At 43.8% G+C, this 20,624-nt stretch overlaps 1 protein-coding gene across 1 annotated transcript in view; it reads right to left on the bottom strand.

Moving 5' to 3' along the window:
• The window catches only part of tafa4b (TAFA chemokine like family member 4b), a 40,671-nt gene extending 21,101 nt beyond the window's left edge, over positions 1–19,570 (bottom strand). Inside the window, exons 1-3 of the mRNA XM_086200637.1 lie at positions 19,058–19,570; positions 6,648–6,808; positions 5,982–6,097 (exon numbers count right to left, since the gene is read on the bottom strand). Of these exons, the coding sequence (XP_086056763.1) occupies positions 5,982–6,096 (115 nt within the window). The 5' untranslated portion in view covers position 6,097; positions 6,648–6,808; positions 19,058–19,570. The remainder of the gene's footprint in view (positions 1–5,981; positions 6,098–6,647; positions 6,809–19,057) is intronic.
• Between the last annotated feature and the right edge of the window lie 1,054 nt (positions 19,571–20,624).

Below are 20,624 nucleotides of genomic sequence, written 5' to 3'. Positions count from 1 at the left end.
AAAGGTCAGAATATTGTTGATGGTGTTCCCCAGGTGTCATGTTAAGGACCTTATTCAGTGCAGTATTTTTGGTTTTGGGGCAAACTTATGAACTTGTGATGATGTCACACAACTTTATAACAACCTGTGAAATTAATGACTGGATTACATGTCTTCTCCTAGTTTTAAGAAGATCCAGTAATCAGACAGTCAGAAAGTCACTGTCACAACTATCAGAAAGCCTTCCCCACTTTCCAGAGACCCCAGAGTCTCTCTTCGGAAATATCACAAAGATAAAGAAGCGTACTTCCCAGGAGGAGGCTGATGAACTTTTTTTTCTAGTTGGTTCCTGTAATGCGTTGCTCACAGTAATACCTAGAAAGCATCTCAGTATCTCAATCAACTGTAGCCATATAGAACCATATAATGCTATACTGGGCTCACCACAATGAATAGCAGTGAATTTTAGAATTTATTTTAAAGTAAAACTCTTGTTTTAAGGCTGTACATTGTTTGGCAGCAGCTGGCACAGACTAGCCTCCAGATAAAATGAATGAAAGTTCCTTTAGTTTTTCTATTCAAAGCCTGTGGAATCACCTACACAATCATGTTAAGTGTGTGTTATTGTGTAATTTATGAATAATAAAAATTGAATCCTTCCAAGTTTTTGAGTATTTTTTTAATTGTCTTTCTGATTGCTTACCTGCAGACAACACTGCCTCAACACAGAGCGTCGTTGTGGTCAAGTCTTTGTAAAAAGTTTACATTTTTGTTGTGTTTGAATTCACTTTGGGCCATTTTACCATTGTAATGAGAATATGGGTGCACTTTAAATTTCTAGGGCAGTTTTCTGGTTTGACTACAATACAGAGAGCTATAAATGACAGAAAGTTTAACCAAGGTCATCTTTACTTAATTTATCCATATTCTATTTTCAGTTGTCACGACCTGAAAAATAAGTATCTATAAACAAGAATTGTGGCCGACAGCATTTCTCAATCAGAGCTAGAGCCAGTGTTGTTTCGTCACGCTGGACGAAAATGAAAATGACGACGTCAGACCCCTTTTTTCCATGACGAAAATGAGACTAAGACGACCGTCACCATAGCCCTGTAAAGACTACAATGTGACAAAATTGTATCCATTTTTGTCTGACGAGAACGAGACAAGACTAAATTGTTCGTCGGTGGACGATCAAAGTTTCAAAACATGTGTTTTTTTTCCGTCAAGTATAACATGCGTGCAATGTCAATCAAGAGCTCAAACATCAGACTGGAGCCAGCTGTAGCTGTTTGTCCTAATGGTCAAGCCCCCATCATCAGTACACACGCACTAAAAGCCTCTCTCGCACACACACATGCACACACAGAGACAAGTCTGGGCCTGTCTGCAGCAGACGAGACACACACCATGGCAGCAGCAGCGGTGTCGGGTGGTCGTAAAAAGAGGGATGATTAAAGCATAGCTTTAGTCTAAGTTAGGCCAGCCCTGTGATGCATTTTCTTTTTTGTATTAAGCCTAAAGTTTTGTGGTGGTGGTGGTTCCACCTCCCCCGTGGTGCAGAGACCGCTTCCTAGTGCTACATGCTAAAGCTAGAATGAATGGGGCTGCCAGGGGCCCCGCTAATGTTGGCTTGTTTAAACCAGCCCTTCTATTAATTTAGCATGTTATGAATAAAACCCCTGTCCATTTGTGGACGGGTGGCAAGTGAAATGCTCTGACCCATGTTTGTGGGACTGGGAAACACGGTAGTCTTCAGACCTGTTGCTGTTCCCTATGTAAGCAACACACCTGGATGCTTTAACCAATAACAGCAGCTAAAGCCAATATGTAGGACATATGGTCATTCATATGGAAGTCAAGTGTGCTTTTATTTTTTGTTTAATCATATTTTATTGTGATACAATACTCATATTGTGTGCCAGTGTGTTGTCTGCATCTGCAACAAAATAATAAAAGTAAAAGGTAGAGAAAGGAAAAGAGGGGAAAAAAACTCACCTTTGAAGGTAGATCAGTTTCAGTGTGCTTCATTCTAACACCTGTATAGGCCTATTAAGTACATACACACATATCTTTTACTTATAGGTATCTTTGATATTTGACTAAAACCTCTGAGTTTTTGTCGACTAAAACAAGACTAAAACTATCAAGGATAGAAATGACTAAAATGTGACTAAAACTAAGAAGCATTTAGTCCAAAAGACTAAGACTAAAACTAAATCTAAAATGCCTGCCAAAAACAACACTGTCTAGAGCAGGTTCAAGACATTTGAGAGCGCTCCTGAGAACATCCTGATGTACTGCTGCTCCATGGTAAGGCCTCCTAGTGTTCAAAGTGCTGCTGCCGCTCCGCCCTCATCTACTTAAGATTCGTGTGCTGAACCGTCGGGCCTCCAGCTACAGACACATAATAAGAGTGCATCTAATGTCTCAATGTTGCCTTTAAACCATTCTGTTATGGTCCTCTTAGTGTAAGAGCCCACCACACGCTGAGATGAAAAAGACTTCTCAAGCATGGCTAAATGCCTCTATTTCTGCAGCAGGCAAAAAAGGAAAGTGGTTGTGGTGGTGGTGGTGGTGGTGGTGGTGTTGGGGGGGGTGTCAACAGAAGCTGAGCAGCCAACAAACCAAGCTACCTGGAACTGATGGGTTACCCAGGTGATTGATGTATTCTGACAGACACGGGCCAGCAGAAGCAACATGTAATTTATCAAAAAGCTGTGTCTTTCTGCTGTCAATACCTGACTAGTCTGTCCACCGCTATGAAAGTGCCACAGTCAGAGGAGCCAAAGTCAATGTACTACAGAGGGATTGTAGCGTACTGCTCTGTGAACGGAGAGGTACATGTCAGGACAGCACGATGATTAGCTGTGTGGAACAAGGATCTTCTGACACATCGGCACAAATGAATATAATACCTAGTTCCCTCTTTGTCCTTCCTTAATTTGCTCCGCTATCCTCATTTGCCTCATCTCCTTAGCACCTGGTCCTTTAGCTCATCAATCCTCCCCATATTATCATTGCTTAACAGCCTCACATCAGGCATCAGCCCACTTTATGCTAACGATCAGAACAGGTTGCTGCTATGGCTGAGTACTCCTGTATAACAAATCCATCCCCAATAAAACCTGCTCACCTCGCCAGCATTGTTTAAACAGAGACAATTTTAAGTACACAGGCTGATGTACAGTCTGCCCAAACAGACACATGCATGGACTCACATGAAGACAGAAGTTGTGCAAGCTGTGTATACAAATGAAAGCCTAAATATGACTTGATGTAAACAGAGCCGCAGATGTGAGATCAGAAAATCTAAAAAACTACAAGGTGCTGGATTAGCATTCATCCAGGAAATTAAAAAAATTGCAACAAGCTGCATAAAGCTGTCGTCCATTCTTTTACAGATGGTGGAGTACATCAGATCTGCAAAACAATGCTGGACTTTTCGATGTAAGGAAAACGAGGCATGAGATCATTGTACTGCCATCAGTTTTTCAGATACTAGAGCTGAAACAATAAACGGATTGAAAGAAAATAATGCAGACTATGGTCATAATAGGTCATTTATTAAGTCTTTTTCACTCAAATATGTCAAATATTTGCTGATGTCTTATCTAAATATCAGGATTTTGCATTTTTTGCTGTCTATGACACAAGATCTTTGGGTTTTGGACCGCTGGGTGGAGAAAAAGAAATCAAAGGCTTTGAACACGTGGGAAATTGTGGAATTTTGTGCGTAACCAAATATCCTTAGTTGACATTTTACAGACAAACAATTCATAGTTTAATCATGAAAACAATGGGCCATTATCCAATCATAAAATAATCCATAGTTGAAGCCCTAAAAGTTACAGCAGAATTTTGCTCAGGAGCAGGACTGTAAACATTCAGTCAACAACAGGAAGATCTGATGTTTGAATATGAAAGAATATTTTTTGGTTTAAAGTATATCAATATTCATATCAAGTCCTTTTATCAGCTCCTGAAGCGCAATATATTCTATGTGGGTCATTGCTATGATATAAAGATCTAATAGGAGTGTTAAAATATTGACTCAAAGGATTTGAACATGTCCTAAACAGCTTTGTTATGTTTGTTTGAGCGATAAAAACGTCAGAAAGAATCATGAATATATTAGTGGATTAGCTGATTGTTTTTGTTTACTCAGTGTTTTATATGCATCCAGGCAGTTCATACTAACTAACATATTATCTCCAGTTGATGCCATTAACCCTGATTTGTGTGGCCTGTTGGGACTGTGACAGAGAGAGAAGAACCCACTAGAGATGTTTTGTCCTGCAGAGTCTGATATTCTGCCCTAATCTGCAGGTCTTCAGTCTGTTATCGTCTCAATGTTATTTGCTTGTCAAATGGAGATGACAAAAACAATGAAATGTAAAAATATATACTGATGTACATTTCAAGACTCACAATTCAAACCACTAAGTTTGTCACCGAGGGGCAAGAGCTTCTCTGAATGTGCTCTTCAAACGTTTAACACGTTCATCATAACTGACAGTCCATTTTTTCCATCCACGGGTCAAACGACACCAAAAATATACTGACCTGTTTTCTTCGGTTCGTGCGACATCTGTCTGGTAAACCGAAATTACTGAGGTGCCATTACTTTCAAACACATCTAGCCACTCATTCTGTGTCTCCTAATCCTACGAGAAAACTTCTGGCAAACTAAATGATTCAGATGTGTTTTTATCTGATCGCATGAAGTGACAGCTGTCAGTCATACCTGCACATCTGCACGGTGAGCTGACATTCTCGCTATTCATTCCGATTATAAAATTGTCTTTGTTTCTGGAAAACTGTCAGATTGCCTCTGAGAATTAGCCACACTACACATAAACACATGCTTCAAGTGTAGCATTTTTTTGACCTCTAGAGCCCCCATGTGGTCGCTAATGGTACATCAACAGCACAAAGGATCAAATGAATACCTCACTAGCAAAAGAGCAGCAAAAGCTCAAAGTTGGAGCACACAAAAAAAAACTTATCTTGTAGTGATAAAAATCTTCCAATTATTTTCCAGCCTCAGATTGTTGTGAGTGCATCATGTTAGTATTCACAACAAGTTCTAAATCTCCACCAATTAGTGTAAACCCTTTCTAAAAAGCACCCATCGGTTTGGGAGCGAGTCATCTTGTTCCACAGTGAGAGAGAATAAGAAGCCATGACCTTCACAATACACAGGGCCTGCAATTAGTGGTGTCCCTGCCGTAAGCAGGCTGCCTCCTCTCCATCAAAAGGAAACTAATGCCATCACTCACTACACAGACTGCATGCTGGTAGCATTTCCACGACACATAAAGGTCACCTTGCAAAAAAACAAGATAATTAAGGAAATTGTCATAATGAGGAGCGAGAAAGAGGTTGTTGCCAACAAGTGACTCAGCGTAACTGTCCCTCCAGCCAGCACCAATGAAATATTAATATGACTGTGTTGGTCATTTTTTGGGGGGGTTTGTGACTTATGGAAATAAAAGAATAGATTTAGCTTTTGGGTCTGAATTAAATCAGTGGGATTTTTAATGTATTTCTCCAAAAAAAAAGTTGTGTTTTGGTTGAAGGGAGAGTGGCGGGTTAGATGCGGAGCTGTGCATATTAATATAGACATTGGCAACTGGCTCCAGCTGTCTGTTCAGAAAACTAGCTGCAGTTCTGACCAGCCAGCTGGATGTCTGCTGCTACTCTACATAGATCACAACACTCCCACTCTCATCTATGTGTGTTGACAGCTCCTGACAGCTTAAGCGCCATTTGTATCAGTGCAGCTTCGATCACTCAACAGGAGTGCGTTTGCATCCAACGAGGTCCTGTCTAGTTTACATTCTGACATATTGAGGGACGGAGCGAATCAGCCCCCCCTCCCCCCCCCCATAACTGGGTCAGTGGCAGCCTCAGGAAACATGAGTTGAACTCCTGCAGTGACAGTGTAATTAACCTCTTGTGGTGTTGAAGAAGGGGGTTCAGAGCATGACCCGGTGTACCTGTCGGTCCCCAGTGGTTACGGTTGCCAGCGGACACCAGGTCAACGCAGAGCATCACCAAGACAGCAAGGAAGGCCACCTGCAAAGGCCAAGCTGACCTCCCCCACAGTTTCATCCTGAGAGAGGAGAGAGAGAGAGAGAGAGTGAAGGGCATAGAGGAGGAAGAAGAGAGCATGAGGAGAGGTTAGAAACCGCCCCAAAAATAGACAGGAGGCAGAACAGCACAGCAAACAAAACATGTTGCTTTTGGAGAAGCAATGAGAGTGGCAAGACAGCAAAGGTCAAAGAAGGAAAATGACAAGACCAGAATAGACTTGAAGAAAATGTTCTTTCCCACCACACATATATAGTGTAGCCTACCGCTACTAGCATTATTTATCCCTGTTAGTAACACATTAGGATTAACTCTTCCAATTTCCTTCTGGCAGAGGGCACTTATGAAGAGGTTCATGACTTCATGAGGCTAGACGAGTAGGAGGAAACAACTGGTTTACCACCACATTAAGTATAAGTGGTTTGGATTAATACTGCAGGCAGACGCTCTGCTTTTCTCTGTTTTATGGACAGTTGAAAACTTTTAAGCATAAATTGATGAACCATTAAACTGGTCACCTAGAAATGATCATTCAGTTGTTTTGACCGCATCTGTGTAAGACTTTATCTCACCTGTTGGTCTTCTCTGTCGTCTCTGATCTCTCTTCCACTGAGTCGGCTCTCTATTGGCAGGAGGTCCAGGCCATGGCTGCATTCACTCACACTTCATCTTCCTTCCTCTTCTTCCTCTGCCTCCTTTCTCTCCTCTTCCTCACCTCAAACAGAAGAAGCCCCTGGAGAGACAAGGTACAAAGACACTAGGTCAGAAAGGCCAGTTTGCCCTGGGGTCCCTCAGTGGCCTCCACTGGCCTTGTATGAAGGTCTGTACACACACACACACACACACACACACACACACACACACACACACACACACACACACACACACATGGGCAGAGATGTGAAGGCCTAGATTCTGTCAGATCCATTGTTTACAATAGGTTCACCTACCCCCAGGCTGAATGTGATCCCCACTCTAGACATCACACACGGCTCTCCCTCTCTATCGCTCATTCCCCAAAACACCAACACACACAGACACAGACACACATGCACGCGCACACACACACAAATGGTCACACACACAAACACACACATTTCCACTCTCCCTCACACTTCAACAAGCACATACACACACGGACAGAGATAGTAGACACTAAGAGAAAGTCATCAGAATAGCCTCATAGCCAAAACATTCAGACTGTAAATCTTATGCAAAACACAAGTTGACAGTCTGCGCGCGCGCACACACACATACACACACACACACACACACACACACTCACATACACACATACACACAAACAGAGTACATTTGCACACGCTGTGTTTGCAAAGTAAATTCAAACAGTGTCTGAGGACAGCAGGAGAGACTTTCTCCACTTACAGCTGAGTGACAGCTTCTGATGTATGTATGCTTCTACACTCACACACACACTCACAGAGCAAATTACCATCCCCCGTTCGAGTGTGTCAACACACCTTTCTTTACAAAGAACTAACTCTGCAATCTAAATGAAAGACAACAGATTCACATTAATAACAAAATGTTCTCTCCTCCTCAAACCTTCATTATTTATCAGGACTCATTGATATTCAGCCCAGGATCAGCTGTCAGCTCAAACCACTCTAATCATTGGTGTGGTGCTACTGCCCCCTGGTGGTAAACAAACACACAGCAATAGACACTATTAAACCAAAGAGCAAGAGGACTACAGACCTCCCGATAGCCCACGATTAAATAAAAGTTTCCTCAGGATTCTGCTCATTAATGCACGTTCTAACTGCTAACATGTCAAATGTTTTCTAAGAGGTCAATGTAGAGTTTATATCTAAGGGACAAGTTCAGACAAACATTGACGGATACAAATATAGTGTCTGAATTCTTGTACAATCTAGGCACAATCTTGTCTAGTTAAAATAATGATTAAAACCATTCCTAGGGATGCCTCATGACCCTGACCTAACCCATCACGTGATGTCCATTCCTTCAGCCACAATGTAGCTTTCCACAAAATGTCATTTAAGTCAGTCTAGTACGTAATCCTGCCGACACACAATCATGTAGGTAAAAACACAACCTCCATGGCAGATGTAGCAAGAGCCCATTTCTACAGAGAAACTAGCAAGGGAAGGAAAGTGACACAGCAACAGAAGTGTTTGAATATAAAGAGTGACAGCGTCTCAAAACAATATTGAGGAGTGGCACAAGGAGAGCAAATAAATAAGAAGAACTGTGAAAAGGACCGGAGTGAGAATGATGAAGGAATGTAAAAAAAACATCATAAATATCACAGGACTGTATGTTGTGTTTGTGAATGTTGTACCTACATGCAACGTAGCACAAGTGCTATTAAGTGTTTTTGCAGAAGTGGAACACAAATGCAGATCCAGTCACATAGAAACATTTTTACCAAATGTACACTCTTCATAAGCTTCAGCATTTAATGTGTTTAACTGTTTTCAATGAGCATGTGTTAGTGTAGATGTGTGCGCTTCATTCTAGTGTGTGTGTGTGTGTGTGTGTGCAAGTGCGTGTATGATGGAGTGGTACAGTCTGCTGCACGGTGGCACAGCAGCACGGTGGCACAGCAGCACATTTCTTATTCTCTTTTTACAGGCTGGGCCATGGTTCGCATTTTTATCAGCTTTGGTCTCTGATACACTCATTAAAAGAGCACAATAGTGCATGTGAGTGTGTGTTTATGTGTGCACTTGGTCACCCCTCTCTGTAGGAACTATTTGACTCATAGACCTTGGGAGAGAGGATATTTATAGTTAGTAGAGTTTTGTTTCAGGTCAGTTTGGTGTGGTGTGTGATGGTTATGGTTGAGGTAAGCAGACTCGTCAGTCACGGTGATGCTCCAACTTACACACTGGTGACAACTGTGTCCTTACAGCAGAGTAATAAATTAATTATAAAGTATAAATTGTGTGAAAACACACACACACACACACAATTGGGTAAAATATGCATGTCACCAGAGTGCCTCTTGAGGGAATATGTCGAAGAAGGCAGAAGTGTGTGCGGGGGCTCAGCTGGTCATCATGACTGTGAGGGGTCACTGGATCTGGCAGCAGTAAGAACACACACAGAAACACACACATACACACACATATACATGTTGACAAACACTGTATGGACATACTCAGGATTATCGGAGAACATCAAGTCTGCCTCTTGGGAAGATCATCCCTCCTCCAATATCACACATCACCTCCTTCCACTCTGTGTGTGTCTCTGTGGGCTGAAAGGCTGATTTGTGTGTCTTTTCTTTCAGTAATCACACAGGAGTGACACGGGGGCTCATTGACATGCAAGGAGACAATCCCACCTACAGCACAAATATATCTGTGTGCCTTGCATCCAAACAGCATCATCTGCCAGTGCTCCTCCAGCACACATGCACAATTACAAACATATGCACTGCACGTGCACATGAATTTGCCAAATTATCCATCCATCCAGTGAGCCTCGGCGAGTGAATGTGCCCCATCTGAAAGGTCAAAATAAAAACACTTGCGTGAAGGGATGACACTCTGCTGCTCGCTAACATGCAGTCAGTGATAATATCATTTGTCAGTACAGTACAGGAAGTTCTTGTTCTGTAGGATTGAGCTCCCACAAAGAATAAGAAACACACATTACTGGTGACCTCGGTGTCACCTGTTTAGTGCGTGACAATGTGAGTGTGTCTGGTTTTATTTGGCAGAAATGAATGTGTTGTCGCTCCCGGAACTTGTCCTGTTTGAAAGACTGTTGTTAACCGACGTGATGGTCCAGTCACAAGAGGATTTGCCCTCAACACTGTTAACATTAACAGTATGATCCCAAAGTAATCATTTTAATATACTGCCAGGTGCAGGTGCACAGTTTCTCTCTTTGGTCGCACAAAAGTCAACTCTGATTAGAGATACGCAATGCTCGATTCTTCTTCTCTTTTCTTTTTTTTGACAATAGTCAATATACTGGTATTTTACAAGAGATTTTTGCCAACATTCACAGATGCTTTCTGCTTAAGACAAGTTCATGTGATATTCACATTTTGTACAGGCAGAATAAAACCTGTAAACCTTAATAAAAGGATATTAACAAGAATTTGAAAAAGTAGCCTCATTCATTATTTCCAAAACATTTGGAAAAGCCCTAGAATTGTATATTTTTTTACATTGTGGAGAAAACCAATAAAAAAGCCAATTAAAAGCATAATTTTGCCCATTAGACAGATACCGGTACAATAAAACATTTTGAGAAAACCTATGATCGTACGGAGATGTTATCTTGAATCTCTAATCTCTGTCTTTGCTGGGACGTCCGCCTGAGCCGCCCTCATCAGCTCAACATCTGCACTTCAAACATGTAAAAAGAAAAACGTGCATTTCAGAGGAAATTGAAGTAATCGAAGGTGCTTGGATAAGAATATTTCAATAACGGACAACTTTTGAAATTTGAATGATTATGTGAATGTTTCCTCTTGATGTTCAACCCAAAAACTGAGCTAACACCTAAGTGTCATGCAATTGAGTCAACACTTTAGTATATGTGTGTGTGTGTGTGTGTGTGTGTGTGTGTGTGTGTGTGTGTGTGTGTGTGTCTCACAATTAAGCTGACATATTTGCTGGTCAGTTAATTAGACCATGAATGACCTTAAGTTTAATATCACATATTTAACACTGTTATACAGCAGCTGGTCATGTTAAGGGGGTCATTCTTCATGCAGACTTCAAACCTGCAAATACGCTTAACATTTCTCAGTTTCAACCGCAAAACATTTCTTAAAACCCATATTTTTTGTTTCTTCTTCTTATCGATCATTAAACTCATGTTTATCTCTTTTTCCCCCAATTATTTTTTGCAAAGTATTAAATACTTAAAAAAATCAAACTACACACTCCAGATACGAGCTTACAGGTACTTTGCACTTCAGTTAACATGTGTGGAGAATAACAAGATGGTAAGAATGAGGTCCACACAGGACTCGCATCAGTGCGTTGATTCTGTAGATGCGGACAAGAGGCACATGGGTGTAGAACAAAGTGCATCTTCCCATGGCGGAGAGATAATGACAGTGAAACAAGCCAAAGCACAAAGCCCACTGGAATATTATGTGAAGCGTTTCAGATTTCTGCCGATATGCAGAGTATTAACATTCAGTTTGGGTGTGTAATGCTCATCCTCTCAATACATTGTCTGCCTCCTACCATTATGCTGCTTCTCGCCATTTCCTTTAGGTCACTGGACAGATAGAGAATGTGCACAGTCTGTATATACTCTAACATAATTTGTGCATGCACAAATGTAATGATTATTCCGCTGATATACAGCCTATTTGTGATAGTTTCATGACCATAAAATGTAGATGTGTGTGCCTAAGTAATGTATTGCATCTTAGAGGTGAACTACATTGTAGGAATCGTTTAAAACCCCTGAATATTTCAAAACATACAGTTCTCATATTTTTTCATGAGGGAAAAGATCAAAAGCCATATGAGAGTTGTAATAATGCTGCACCATCCATCTGTTTCCTCCAATAAACTGAGCAATTAAGTGGAGCATTGTGTGTTTGGAGGAATGGGCGGGTGGGGAGAAAGATATGTGGGTTTAAAAGTCTGAATTCAGGACCATTACCTCCCTCTCATATTGACTGGCGAGTTCAGAGAATGGCCTTGGCACTAAGGTACCATTACAACGCAATTGATCGGCCTGCACTTAAGTCTGAATCCCACCTTGTTGCACAGCCCATAGCTTCAGGATCCGGTAACCACAAAAATGTGTGTGTGTGTGTGTGTGTGTGTGTGTGTGTGTGTGTGTGTGTGTGTGTGTGTGTGTGTGCGTGTGTATGTGTGCAGCGCCCCACCAATTCATCTATTTTGGAGTCTCTCGCTCCCATTTTTATGGGTAAAAGTTAGAAATGATCAGTGAAATGTGAGTCATGTGTCAAAGCAGGCCACCCTCACACCAGGGAGTCTGGACCCTCCTCTGCAGCTGGTTTCAAACACACTGTCTATGCACATTTACACATTATAATGGCAGCATATCTACCTATGACTTTATCAGTTTACACATCCATACATAAAGTTCAGCAGATTATTACTCACAGTCTGTGCTGCCTGCACGCACTTATCACGTTGACACTAGCCTGCTAGTACGTCTCATTAAAGTCTTTAATAACCTCTCTACCACAGCAGAGGAGGGAGGGCGAGTGGCAGATGCAGGCTGTTAGTTCTTTTATGGGGGGGTAGCTCAAACACCGACAGGCTAATAAATGCCGGCTTACTAACAGCAAAAAGTCTAGCAGCTATAGAACCTGTTCCCTGGTTTCCTCTTTACAAGTTCGTCGTTTAAAAGCCAGACAGCGAGCCAGCATCGGCCGACATAGATCAGAGCGGCTCTCCTGACAGAGACAGAGCCCTCGCCGTAAATCCCGCGCACTCTAATAAAGCAATAAAAGGCCTTTAAATGTCAGTGTCCCTCAGCTCTACATGATGGATAGAAAAGCAGAAAGCAAAGGAGTCACTTTTAGATGACTGTGCACACCCACGCACATATTTTGGAAGCCCCCACCCCCTTCTCCAACTCTTGAGACAAACCGGGTGTCTGAAATATTGATGCTTCTCTCCTGGTGTTTCTCTCCTCTCATTCTTGTTGGCTGCGGTTCGCTATTGTGATAAAAAAAAAAAAACGTGATTTAAAGTAGTGAAGTTCAATCTTTATGTACTGTTCTGCTCACTCAGTAAACTCTCTCACTCCGCCGCCTTCCGCCCGACGAGGTCTTCCGCATCATTGGGATGATTTCGTACCGCCGTACGCAAGCACACACTCACTCACACGTTCCACTCATTCATTCATGTATGTGCGAACGCCATGCGCTCCTTTGCACTAGTAGGATGTGGGATTAGAATTATTTACGAGGACAACAATGCAGGATTAACACTTTAGGGTGCAGGGAACTATTTTAATCTTCGATCGTGGAGCCTCTGCTCTTCATCGTGTCTGTCGTCCAACCCTGATCTGAGACTCTTCCTCTGTTGTTATTAAACTGCAGCGCAGAGCCAAATAAATGTGGGCCGAGGTCCTGACAGGGCGCTCCCCGAGAGCAGGTCATTCATTGTGCTTTGTGTTCAAATTATGATGAATGGAAAACAAACAAATTTGATGTAGAACCTGCTAAAACTGTCGATGAGTCTCGGCCTCTGTAGAAAAAGTCAGCGAGGTGATGCCGACCTGAGGAAAAGCCATCGTTTCCTCTGCAGTTCCTGCACATCTGCCCGCGTGCAGAATCTCATGGATGCAGACAAACCGACATCTTGATTATATCAGTCCCTTCTGCTGCTAATGATCATCTCGCGACGTAATTATATTGATTACCGTACGTGCCGCGCCTGTCAACTGGCTCGCCGACAAGAAAAGGGGGGGTTCATAGGGAGGAAAAAAAACACCAAGCAAGAAGGGTTACGGAGTGAGTTGGGGTGAGAGAGAGAGAGAGAGAGAGAGAGAGAGAGAGGTCAGTTTGGGGAATGACAGTGTAGGGAGAAGTGAGAGAGAAAGAGATGTTGGAATAATGAAGACAGTAAAACAGCGAGAGAGAGAGAGAGAGAGAAAGAAAGAAAGCAGGGAGGGAGAGAGAGAAAAGAGAGAGAGGAAGCCTGATCAATTGTTCATTTTACAAAGTCACTGAGACGTGTCAGCAGTGTCAATAAGTGAATTAATTTGTCTCTGGGTCTCCGGAGCATGACTCCATGCTCATTCTGCTCCCCTGACTGAAGCCAGGCCTCTCTCGCCTTGCGCCTTGCGCCTTGTGTGTGCGTGTGTGAGATAGAGAGAGACACACACGCACAGACACACATAAAGTGGCAAAGTGAGATCATACAAGGACTTTATATGAAGGCCAAAATGAGGCAAATCTCAAGACAAGACTGCTTATTCTCACCTCACTCATGACCATTTGGACGGGTTTTAAGAGATCTGGACAGTTGTTATCTCGTGGTCTTGCTTGTGGGGACCAGTTTTTTGTTCCTAAATCCGGGGTGGGGTTGGGGGGTTGGGGGGTTGGGGGGGGGGGGGTCCCCAAATGTGCCTCAATCAATGCATGTGCAATCTTGTAATTCATCTAAGTTGCTGAGATACAAGTAAAAATTCACTTCCTGGATAATTGTGGTAAATGTGAATGTGAATCTGGGCGTGCGCACACACACACAAACACACACACATAAAATAATGCCCCCCCCCCCATTCAAAAAGCTTTCCCTGAGGAAAGCTATCATCCGCTGGTAACTGACATCAGTCAACCACCAAGAGGGAACCTTCGTCCACTGTCTGCCTGCTGTTTTCATTACAAAGCCATCACCTCCAGCACACATACACACACACACACACACACACACACACACACACACACACACACACACATTTACTCAAACCCACTCCCCTGACAGATTTCCCTTCAGTCCTGACTACCCATACTCCTCTCTGTTTTTCTCTCACACATCCAGCTAAACAGCCCACACTGGGCCCCAGTTTCCTCTCCTCTCCTCCCCCACCCCTTCACCTTTCATGCTCTTGTCTCACAGGGTTAAAGCCTCCCTCCCTCCCGCCCTCGTGAGGTGCAGTGTTGTTTCAGGGCTGCTGTGAACGCCGCTGCAGGCTTCACCACCACTACACACTGGACCAGACCCACACACATGCCGCAAGCTGTCCATGAACCCACAGACATACCAACACTGTCACTCAGGGTTACTAACACATCTGCCAGCTGCCAGAGGGGAGTGATCTGGGATGCACCCACCCACACATACACACACACACACACACACACACACACACACACACACACACACACACACACACACACACACACACACACACACAAATGAGAGGAAGCAGCAGATTGCATCCAAGGTGATAGATGGAGCACTGGAAGGAGTTGTTCAATTATAATCATTACTATCACTTAGGGAGATTCTTCATGGTCAAAGTTAGAGATGTGGAGGAAATCACCTTGAAGCAGGTGACGTGTTGTTATTTTCTGTTTGAGCAAAACTGTTATGAATAGCCCTAAACACGAAAAAGGATTCCAATTAATCTGTAACACTTTAAAAGTATTTGTTTATTAGTACTTAGTTAAGCATTAGAAATGCTTAGGTACCCATTAGTTAAATATTAATAATGTGTCTGGTTATCTCTTATCAATGATATTCATGCTAATTTTATGGTGTTGCAGCAAAGACAGATGTTCGGATAAAGTGTCACTTAAAGGATACATGTTTCCCACTTTACAATAAATGTCACAAAGTGCATAAATAAATGGTCGATTATGCTTAAACTAATGACTATTAAGCACTTAACTAACCATTATTGAAATACCTTCACTTTAAAAATGTTACCAATTCAACGGGAAGGATTTTTCTAAAATTCTGAACAAATATTTGAAAAAGTAATCTGTGGCACATGACACTTCTGACAGGAGTAATTTCGAGTGTAGCAGCTCTGCCGTTGACGTCTCTGGGCCCCGTAGCAGCGCGAGCACTCAGTCAAACAGGTCCCGTTTGACGGAATAAGAGAGATTCCTGATGGTGTGATGGCAGCACCACACAGGAGAGCACGGCCTCGCTGTCACTGACCGGATGACTGGCAGGGGGCGAGGACGGAGGGGGGACACACACACACACACACACACACACACACACCTGCAACATGCTCAGACCATTTTGTCCCTACTTGTATAGCATGACTTATAACAGCTCTGCATGGAATTGTCTTTGCTTTGAGCAGACTTTAAGGATAATGAGAATGTTCATCAATAAAAGACAGATGCTACGCAACTATGGCACATGCACCAATATATAACAAACGTGTGTTCTAAACACAATGAATTACAGATTTTTTGTCAATAGCATTAGTATGAATCTTTTAATTCAGTGATCAATTATGGCTGAAAAAAGCAATAAAATAATGAAAACAGCAGATGCACCAATTCCATGTTTTCAGTCTCCACACCAATGCATAAACCTGGCTTGATGGCATCAGCCGACACAGTAAACTGATCCGATATCAGCTGTTCAGGTCCATACATACACATGCATTTACTGATTTGGTATTGTTAACAAAGTAATAATCAATTAAGAGCAAAACCCCAAAGTGCTTTCCTTTCAGCTGCCTCCACAGTACTAGCTCTCCTTCAAGCAAAACTAGTCCACAGTTGCATGACGTCGTCCAATCCTATAAAATAAAATTCAAACAAGTACATTGGACAAATTTTCAATGATATTTGATCAAACTATTTACTGTTGCATCCCTACTTCAATCTGTGACCAAAGCTAAAATGATGCAAAGCAGGATTATTGTCAGGAAAATAATGAATGAACAAAAGAATTCATCTCAATTAGCGTAAAGTGGCCATCTTTGGTGTTTTTGAATGCTAATTCCCTGACACTGAAGCCATCCCTCCGGCCATGCTCTTTACCATTTATCTGTTAAGGGTTGCGGGGAAGGGAGCCTATCACAGCTGACATTAGGCGCGGGGCGGGGTTCACCCTGGACGGGTTACCAGGCCATCTGGAGCAATTAGCGGTTCAGTATCTCGCTCAATGACACTTCAAAATGGTAATGGAGGTGTGTGAGGACTGAACCAGCAACCCTTCGGTTCCGAGCCATGTGTCACTGAAGCCTCAAAAAAAAAAAATCAAAATAGCCTGTCAGCAACAACTAAAGCCTTTTTTATTTTGTATTTTTCCCAGGGTCACAACCCCTGTCCAATTGTGGGCTTTGTGGTCAGCATAAGAAACACACACCTCACACAAGAGGAAACGCTCGCACTCATTGATTTGATATCTCTCCTTTCTCCATTAGAGCCATGCATCTGCTGCCGGAGAGGAGACATCAGTGGATCTCCAGCGGAGCAGTTCTCATGAGGAGTAGTGAAGGCATTACTGTCCATCGCCCCTGCACGCTGTCGATTCACGCTCTGTGACTCAATACACCCAGAAACTGGCCCAGATGAAAAGCTGTCCAGGACACTGTCATTTACAAATGGCAGTCCTCTCCCCATCTTTCTGCCTGTGACATGAAAGACTGTCTCTCCTCCTCCTCTCAGTCAGGAAGTATCCATTCATCACAGTCAATCTGTTAATGTGTCTGTGTGTGTGTGTGTGTGTGTGTGTGTGTCTGTGTGTGTCTGTGTGTGTATTTGAGTAGGTGAGCTCCAATCTGTCGTGCTGCTGTCACTTCACCAGTCCTACATGCCTGATCTCTGCTTATTCATCTGGCATATCACCCAGAATTCTTTTCACAAACACATTCATTATCATCATATTACAGTGTTACTCTTATTCACATGTGCACACACACACACACACACACACACACACACACACACCTCATTACAGGTCTCTCTCTATCTTTCATACATAAACGTGCACACACACATACACACACACACACACACCTCATTACAGGTCTCTCTCTCTCTTTCACTCATAAACGTGCACACACACATACACACACACACGCACTCATACACACACACACACACACACAGAGTCACGTCATCTCTTGCAAATATTATTTTGGTGTCTCCAGCTCATTTCTCTCGCCTCCAATGCTATCCCTTCTCCCTGCTGACTCTCTGCTGGGCCGTGTCCACATGCACAATCACAAACGCACACAATCCATTCCGGCTCATTCCCATGCACTCATCCTGAACAGCCCTCTGTTGGGTCAGAACATAGGAGGCTGCTGAAACATGTTGAGGCAAAGGGCCCTCAGAAGAGACTGGCTGTCCCACCACTGAGAGCTCCTATAGCTGGGGGGGGGGGGGGGGGGGGTTGCACAAAAGCGAGTGTGGGCCTGTTGTGAGAAGTGATTGCAACTGTGTTTGTGTCTGTGCAAAGTGCAGTGACAGGGAGACAGGAGAGGGAGAAGGGGTGACAAAGACTGAGGAGAGGCCAATCACTGAAAAGCAGCAGGCAAATTAGTCCCACCCCCATGCAGGTGTGTGTGTGTGTGTGTGTGTGTGTGTGTGTGTGTGTGTGTGTTCGTGTGTGTGTGTTTCTTAGGTGACAGGGTTGGAGAGAGTAATCTCCAAAGGATTAAGAGTGTTGCTGCTGTGTTAATGTGGCTGTCAATGAAAATTAGGTCCCTGCACCGACCCCCCAGCACCACCAACCCCCCCCCCCTCTCTCTCTCTCTCTCCTGTCACACTAATGACACCACTCTCTGTGGAGTGCCGGTGCCGCGCGCTATAAACAATGGGGAAATAATTACACTCTCCTAATACAGTACAAATTGCAGAGCCGAGCAGCAGGACAGCGAGAGATATCAAGAAGGAGGGAGGGGATGAGGTAAGGATGACTAACAATTAAAACACGATAGGGGCTGGGTCTCATTACTGAGCCCATTAACATGCACCAAGTCATTTTCCCCACACCGTTTGTGAGCGCATGGGAGGGAGGGAGGGAGAGAGAGAGAGAGAGAGAGAGAGAGAGAGAGAGAGAGAGAGAGAGAGAGAGAGAGGCGCTCAACAGAGTGTGACCAATGCAACACACACACCTCCCTGAGAACCCGGCAGCGCCTAATATGTCTGAGCTCCGCGCCCTTTCCTCTCCCAGCCGATCATCACGATTACAGAGATCAGCCTCGGAGATCAGCCCGGAGGTGCTAAGCAGCGCCGAGCGCTTATTTATCCTTACTGCGGTGACACACCGCATCAATCTCACCTCAATCTTCCCGCACTCACCCGCTGCTTCGCGCCACACACGGTCACCCCACTCGCCTTGTCCTGTGTTCTGTTTTTACGCACGGAGGCGCAGGGGGAATCCGGGAAGTTTACGTTGAAAATCATGATGTTATTTTAAAATATTTATCTCAGGAGTGATTTAGTCAGTCAGTCCGGTAGGAAGTGTTCCCCGCAGCCAAAGACTCCCTCAGACCCCATCCTCGTTTGTGCGCAATGACTAATTTATTGTGATGAAAAGAAACACCTTACCTAAATCTATAAACTGGTTGTCATGATCACAGGATATTGTAAAACATCCAGGAGAGACAGCAGATCGCTTTGCCACTTTCTGCTTCAACTCCACTGTTCTGCCTACACAGGACAATCCCTCTGAGCCTACAGTCCAGCTCCCGGAGCCCGCGCACCAACACGCCGGGGCATGCAGGGGTGAGGAGGAGCAGGAGGAGGTGGGCTACTGCCTCGCCAGCGCTCCAGACATTCGGAGCCGGGTGAGGAAACATGGGTCCAACATGGTCCAATCTGGCGTCATCTCGCTGTATCAAAATAAAACTGGAGTCAAAGTCATCAAAAGTGCGCAATTCCCATGAAAAGACACCCGGCAGGTGTTTGTCGGGGTTATCCGTCTGTGACACCGAGGCGTGAGAGTCGCCGGAGAGATGCTGATGAGAGTGATGGTGTGGTGATGCAGGAGTGATAGTTGCGCTCCCGTCGCTCCACCCGAGCACGGATCGATTGGTCATGAGGAATGCGTTGCGAGCCCGTCTTCCCCATTCAGAACACGTGCAGCAGCGCCCGCCCAGCTCTCCAGATCCACGGTACACCCCCTCGCGCTCGCTGATGTCATGGAGTTTACAGGTAGCCCGGACTGTTAGAACGGAGGGGGATGAGTGTGTGTATTTGTGTGTGTATGTGTGTGTGTGTGTGTGTGTGGGGGGGGGGGTCTATACTCTCCAAATGGCTCATTTAAACAAAGTTCTGGTGATTTCATATCCATATCCCACTCGTCTAGTATCAAGAAAACATTTCCACTTTTCAATCAGTAATAATGGATTAAGACAGATTAAAGACCACCCAAAGTCTGCACAGTGTCCTTGCTGGATTAGAAGATTTCTGAAAATATTCACGTTTGTGCCTCATGATGAAGGTCATCCCTCACCACGTCATTAATACAGGAGTGTGTCGTGTGTCTTAAGTGGAGTTGGGGGTTTGATAATGCATCTGGTCTAACGGGCAAGTGCTACAGGAGTGGATGCCCCCAGCCCCCCCAGCCCCATAATTACCCACCACACTTTGACACTTGGATCAGATGGCGAGTGTACATCAATAATGGGCTTTGTAGGACGCGGACGGTGTAAAACTAAACCGCCCCCCACCGAGATGTTAAACAGAATTTAATCACCGCCGCCTCTCCGTTACGCGCCGGGAGACCGCCTATCAATTATTCCATCTCTGGGATATTCTAGTGTGTTGATGGCGATTGATTGCTTTGTGCTGGTATTTGCAGTCGTTAAGACTTAGTGGAGGTCGATGTCTGCTAACGACCCAAGGTGAAGAGTATCCCATACGTTCACATGCTGCCGTGTTGGCCGCGCCGCTGGACCGCTGGAGGGCCTAACAGAGGACAAGCAACATAAATGTCTTCAGCTACTTTGAGCTATTTGCTACCTGTGCACGTTAAATGGAAAAAGACTCTTTTTTATGTTTTTCTACTTCAAAAAGAGCTTTGAACTTGAATACATAGTAAACACTAATGCACGTTCGGACAATATATATATATATATATATATATATACATACACATATGCCACAGGATGAA

Source organism: Aulostomus chinensis, chromosome 3 (assembly GCF_037954235.1).
Source record: "Aulostomus chinensis isolate RoL2024-O1b breed Wild chromosome 3, RoL_Achi_v1.0, whole genome shotgun sequence".
In the NCBI taxonomy this organism is placed as follows: domain Eukaryota; kingdom Metazoa; phylum Chordata; class Actinopteri; order Syngnathiformes; family Aulostomidae; genus Aulostomus; species Aulostomus chinensis.
This window is presented reverse-complemented; position numbering and strand designations above follow the sequence as displayed.